The sequence below is a fragment of the Myotis brandtii genome, unplaced genomic scaffold, assembly GCF_000412655.1.
Source record: "Myotis brandtii unplaced genomic scaffold, ASM41265v1 scaffold187, whole genome shotgun sequence".
NCBI lineage: Eukaryota > Metazoa > Chordata > Mammalia > Chiroptera > Vespertilionidae > Myotis > Myotis brandtii.
In genome coordinates this window covers 1,183,625-1,188,974 of record NW_005356944.1, presented here as the reverse complement: position 1 = coordinate 1,188,974, position 5,350 = coordinate 1,183,625, and the positions used below count along the sequence as shown (strand labels likewise).

Sequence of the window (5,350 nt, the reverse complement as noted above, 5' to 3'; positions counted from 1 at the left end):
GGCCCACGCCGCCCAGGGCGTCCAGCAGGTCGGTGAAGGCCATGCCTCAGGCCTGACCGAGCCCGGCCGGCAGGGCCTTATGTACAGGGGCTGGGACACGCCCTGGGAGGTGGAAGAACAGGCCCGGGGTCAGGACTGCAGATGCCCTGTGCCCACAGCTCAGAGGGTCCGGTTACACCTCCCAGGCGGCCTCAGGTGTCCCCATGTCTGCAGGGCTGCCCCCTACAGACCCTTCCTCCCGGATTCTTCAATCTCTCCCCCCCCCCCCCGCCCCCACTGCCCCCTAGAACAGTGAGCGTCCGGAGGGCTGGCTCACAACCATCGCCCAGCTCTGCGGGCCCAGCCGCCCTGCCCGCTGCCCTCGACGGAGGTCCTGCCAGCAGTACATGCTCCTTCCCCTTCCCTTTGAATGGGGTTTTGCGAGGGGCTCGGCCCCCAGATCCTCCAGCCCCATGGTGTTCTCATCAAGCAAAACCCAGTACAGAGAACTCGGAGCGCCTGCCCCCACTCCCCACCTGGCTCACAACCAGCCAGGCTCCCAGGAAGCGATGGGCCAAGCCCCCTACTGAGGACATGGAAGCCCCGAGGGCCTGGTCCAGGGACCCACAAGGAAGAAGCGGGCCCGGGATGGCCATTCCCGGCCCTGTGCCAGCCCATGGCAGGCAGAGTCGAGGCCGTCTGCCATTCGGGGCTCCACCTGGGGCTCCCAGCAGCCGAGGGCAGCCCCCACCCCTGGGCTCCGTCAGCCTTTGCCCGCACACACTGTCCTAGTTTGTGGCTCCCTCTACACCCCCACCACCCCCTCCCCTCAACCACTCTTATCTCTGTAAGGAAAGCCAGGCTCCCAGAGGGCCAGAGCAGCTTACATAAGCTGCAGGTGTCTGGGTCACAGTCCCCCCAGGAGGCCCTGAAGGAGGCTCTGTGCTCCGGGGAGCTTCCTGGGGGGTCGGGATTGTGCTAAGTAGGGGTTTTGGTTTCAGCCAGAGCCTCACAGGCTGGAGCGAGCCAGGAAGGCAGGAGTCGGGCCTCCAGGGCGGCCAGGAGGGTGGGCAGGCCCAGCAGGCCACCTGCCAGGTCCCGGGGCAGCAGCCTGGGGCAGGAACACAGTCCAGAGACAGACACGGGGCCTTTCTCCTTTATTATTTGAGGTTTCTCTGCATGGAAACACGAGCCCCCCCACACACCCAGGCTCAGGTGCCTCTGGCACCCCCATAAGTAGTATACCAGTACCAGAGTCCCCTTTAAAGTCACCGATATAAAAAAGGAGGGAGGGAGGGAGGGGAGAAGGGAGGGCCTGACCACCCCCTGGGCCAGGCAGCTCCTGGTCAGCAGACAAGGCTGGGGCCCAGGCCGTGGGGCAGAGGGGGACGTTGGCTTCTGCACAGGAAGGGACAGGCGTTCCCAGCGCTGGGGAGGGGGCCCGGCTGGGAGGGGGCTCTGCACACTATGATACAGACGGTGCAGAGCTAGTGGTTATGGTTTAAAGTCCGCAGGTAAGGCCAGGTGGCTGGTCTCTGGAGTGAGGGCAGAGGACACATTAAGATGCTGGGAGGCCAGGGCTGTCAGCGCCCCCAGGAGCCCCACCCTGAGGCAGGAACAAGCGAAAGCTGCCTTCCTGGCTTGGCGACGGGAGGGGCTGGGGGCGTCCACCTGAGCCCATGGTCCGAGGAGCAGGGGGGGCCACACAGCTCTGCCCAGAGCAGATGGACCGTGGCGGCTGGGAGGTGAGGGGACAGAGGCCACTGCCCGCTCCGAGGAAGGCACTTGCAGCTGGCGTGGCCGGGCGAGGCGTGGTGGGAAGGCAGAGCTTGGCAGATGACGAGGGAGAGGAACGCAGCCCGGGGCCTCACCCCTGCTCATGCAAACATGGTCAGCTGTAGCCACTGCGGTGGAGGGAGAGGAGAGAGGAGACGGGTCAGCGGGGCCACTCCAAGCCCCGCCTCCCAGCCCCATGGCTCAGGCGCCACCATCTCTCAGCCCCCTGAGAGCGACCCTCTTGGGGGGTAGAGGAGGGCCACTTGCTTACCTCCTCCACCCTGGGAGGCCGGCTGCTGGCTCCTGCAGAGGCCTCCAGGGGCCTGGCCTCCCTTCCCAGGACCCGACACCCCACCCCATCCTTCCAGGACTCGGGGGGCCTGGCCTTGAGGGCTGGCTCTGAGGCCACAGGCTCCACCGCCCCCTGAGGTCCTTCCCCGTCCTGGCCCAGGAGGTTCCCACCTGAAACAGGTCGAAGGTCACGACTCCATCCAGATCTGTGTCCAGAGTTTTGAAAAACCCTGTGGTTCAAGAAAAGATGACATGGGGCTGAGAATTCTGGGGGGGCATTCCTGCAGGCCTCCCCTCCTGCCTCACCCCCACCTCCCCACAGCACCCCAAGCTTTCACCCACCACAGCCATTAGAGGCTCTTCCTGCTGCCCAAGAGCCCCCCGCCCGACCCCCCCCCCACCCACACACACAGGTCTCCGGGCACTCAGCCCCTGGGGCTCCGCTCCGAGACCTTGGCCTCCCTGGTAGGTGCCATGCAGGGTCTACACCTGGAGGTAGGAGCTGAACGGGACACTCACGGAACATGGTCTCCAGTCGCACCAGGCAGCACACGAAGTTGTCAAAGTCCACGGCCAGGTCAGGCTCGGAGTAGCGGGTGATAATGAGCTCGTACAGCTTCTTGTTGAGCTTGAAGCCTGGCCCAGAGGAGCAGGTGAGAGCCAGGGAGGCACAGCCCAGCCCCAGGGGACAGGGAGGGGACCAGGGCTGGAAGGGTGAACCCTCGGGTCTCTCCAACGGAGGCTGTGGCTGCTTCACCTCTTCCTGCTGTGTGGCCTCAGGCCAGTCACTCTCCCTCTCTGAGCCTCACTTTCCTCTGAGCACAGTGGGAACAATAAAAGCCTCTACCCTCATAGCTGCACCGAGGACAAAAGTAAATGCTGCTACCACACAGCTCGGAAGCCGTGGGGAAAGGGCAGAAGAGGGCTGTTCCCGCACCACCACCATCGCCACCATCACCACAGGGACAAGGGCCAATTGTCAGGGAGGCAGCCTGGGGCCATCTGCCTGGGGCCCCACAGGTGCCCCAGCCTCACCTGCAGACTCGATGGCCATCCGCATCTCGTAGGCGCTCATGCTGCCCGACTTGTCCAAGTCAAACTTCCGGAAGATGGACTGGGGCGGGGAGCAGAGGGTGAGGGCTCAGCCGAGACAGCCAGCCCTTCCGGTCCGCCCCAGGGTGGGGATTGTGGAGGGGAGGAGGGAGGCCAAAAAGGGGGGTCAGTTGCTGGGGCACGTGGGCTCCGGAGAACCAGGCCTGAGGTGGGACCTGGGCCGTCAGTCAGCCTGCAGCCCGGCCTGGCCCTGCTGCGACTAAGGCCACAGAGCACAGAGGAGGGGGACGGCGGTGCAGCCGGCAGGGGCCACCTACCAGGTAATTCCGGATGCGGTTCCACAGGATGTTGAACTCCACTAGGCCCAGCTTCCCATTGCCGTCCCGCTGGGCAGCCGTTAAGGGAAAAACCCCACAGCTGAAACCCCACCGCTGGGAGAAGGGGAGACTGGCCGCAGAGAGCGCCAGGAGCAGCAGGACCCCAGGACAGCCAGCCGTGGCCAGCCCGGCCCTGCCCTCTGAGCCTGGGTGGGCCGGGAGGTGCAGAAAGAGCACCAGCCTGAGGGCCACTCGGGGACCGGGCCCTGCTCCACCTCTCACCTGACACCAGGCCCGTGACTCAGTTTCTGCTTCCCAATCGATGGGATGACGCCCAGGAGGCACCGGTCCACCCGCACTGCACAGAGCTCTGTCCCTTTCTCTGCCCCACTCCCGGGACGAGTCCCCCAGCCCCCTTCCCACGCCTGCACCCCCCCGCCGCACGCCCCGTGGCAGGATACGTCCATGAGGTTGACCATGCTGCGGCAGGACTCCAGGCTGAAGCCCTTGGTCCGCAGGTCTTTGTCTGCAAGAAAAAGCAGTTCCAGCGCCCGGCCCAGCGAGCTTCCTGGGCCCGGCCCGGGGCAGTGCCACCAGGTGGGACAGGATCAGGGAGGCACCATCCCTGTCGCCTGGCGTGTAAAATCTAGCAGGGAGGGGTCTGCCTCAGGCTCCAGGGAGAGAAGAGAAGGGTTCTGAGCCTAGGGAGCAGCAGGGCCGGAGGTCGGAGGTCAGAGGTCAGAAGGGGGGCAAAGGGAAGGTTGGTGGAGCTGCCTTCAGTTGTGCACATCGGGGGGTGAGCCAGCTCTGCTCCCAAGCCACTCGGCCTGGCCCGGGTGCATCTTCCGGGAGGAAGGGGTCCTGTATGTTGGCACTAAGGTGCTGGCAGCGACCAAGCTTCTAATCGCAGGGCACCACGCTCAGGCACAGAGAATGTGGCCCAACAAGACGGCGCGAGGCGTTTGGGAGGAAAGTGGGGGTGAGCAGGGCTCAGGAAGGTGGCGGAAGGTTCCCCACCCACAAAGACCAAGGGGCCGGGGTCAGCTCAGCGAGGGAGCAGACGCCTGGGTTGTGGGCTTCGGAGGAAACGGGGGTGGAGTGGGGGTGGGGCAGGATGCAGGGTGCAGAGCAGCTGCTCGGGACGCTCACGTTTGCTGATGATCCTGTTGAGGATGGTCTGCAGCTCCTTGACGCTGATCTCCAGGTCCTGGGGGGGGAAGGGAGGATGGCACCCGTCCTGGCGAGAGGCTGCCCCCCCATGCCCAGAGGCCCCTCCACCACGGGCTGCCCCCCATGCCCAGAGGCCCCTCCACCACGCCCCAACCTACCTCCCCTGCCAGCTGTCTGAAGAGGGTCTTGAAGCTCTCATCAATCTCCCCTTCTGAGAGCACTTGCTGGTTGGAGAAGGGGGAGCAGGTCAGGGACCCCCCCCAGCCCGGCCCCCGCATGGGCAGCAACTGAGGCAGGGCTGGGACCACCCGTTAGCTGCCTGTCGCTTCACCTCTCTGAGCCTCGCTCTTCTCCTCTGTAAGATGGGGGTCTAGTCCCCACTCTACCCCCTGCTCAGGATTCTTGTGGCTTAAGTGAGGAGGGTGCAGTTCAGCTCAGTAATGAAGGGTGAGCTTTGGCTTCCGGCTGCGCTGCCCGGAGCAAATTCCTTAACCTCTCTGAACCCGAGCTTCCCGCTGAGGGGGAGGGTGACAGCACCCTGACAGGGTTGTTGTGGACACAGGGTGACCTGGGAAAGACCTCAGCAGGGTCCCAGCAGAGAGCGAGAGACCAGGGACCCACACCACGATTATCACAAAGTCCTCCACACGCAAACTGTGAAGTGCTGGGCTAACGAGGAGTCAGCATTCTTCTTATGGCTCCTGCCAGAGGGGGCTCTGCCCGGCCAGACGGCGCCCAGGCACAGGACGCCCAGGGCCCAGCAC

General features: G+C 64.9%; 1 protein-coding gene across 1 annotated transcript in view; it reads right to left on the bottom strand.

Annotated features, from left to right (window-relative positions):
• Window positions 1-1,120: 1,120 nt before the first annotated feature.
• Window positions 1,121-5,350, bottom strand: part of CAPN1 (calpain 1, (mu/I) large subunit) — a 19,758-nt gene continuing 15,528 nt past the window's right edge. The window contains exons 14-21 of the mRNA XM_005864225.1: window positions 4,745-4,810; window positions 4,566-4,623; window positions 3,878-3,942; window positions 3,417-3,485; window positions 3,082-3,160; window positions 2,566-2,682; window positions 2,218-2,276; window positions 1,121-1,883 (exon numbers count right to left, since the gene is read on the bottom strand). Coding sequence (XP_005864287.1) covers window positions 1,857-1,883; window positions 2,218-2,276; window positions 2,566-2,682; window positions 3,082-3,160; window positions 3,417-3,485; window positions 3,878-3,942; window positions 4,566-4,623; window positions 4,745-4,810 — 540 coding nt within the window. The 3' untranslated portion in view covers window positions 1,121-1,856. The remainder of the gene's footprint in view (window positions 1,884-2,217; window positions 2,277-2,565; window positions 2,683-3,081; window positions 3,161-3,416; window positions 3,486-3,877; window positions 3,943-4,565; window positions 4,624-4,744; window positions 4,811-5,350) is intronic.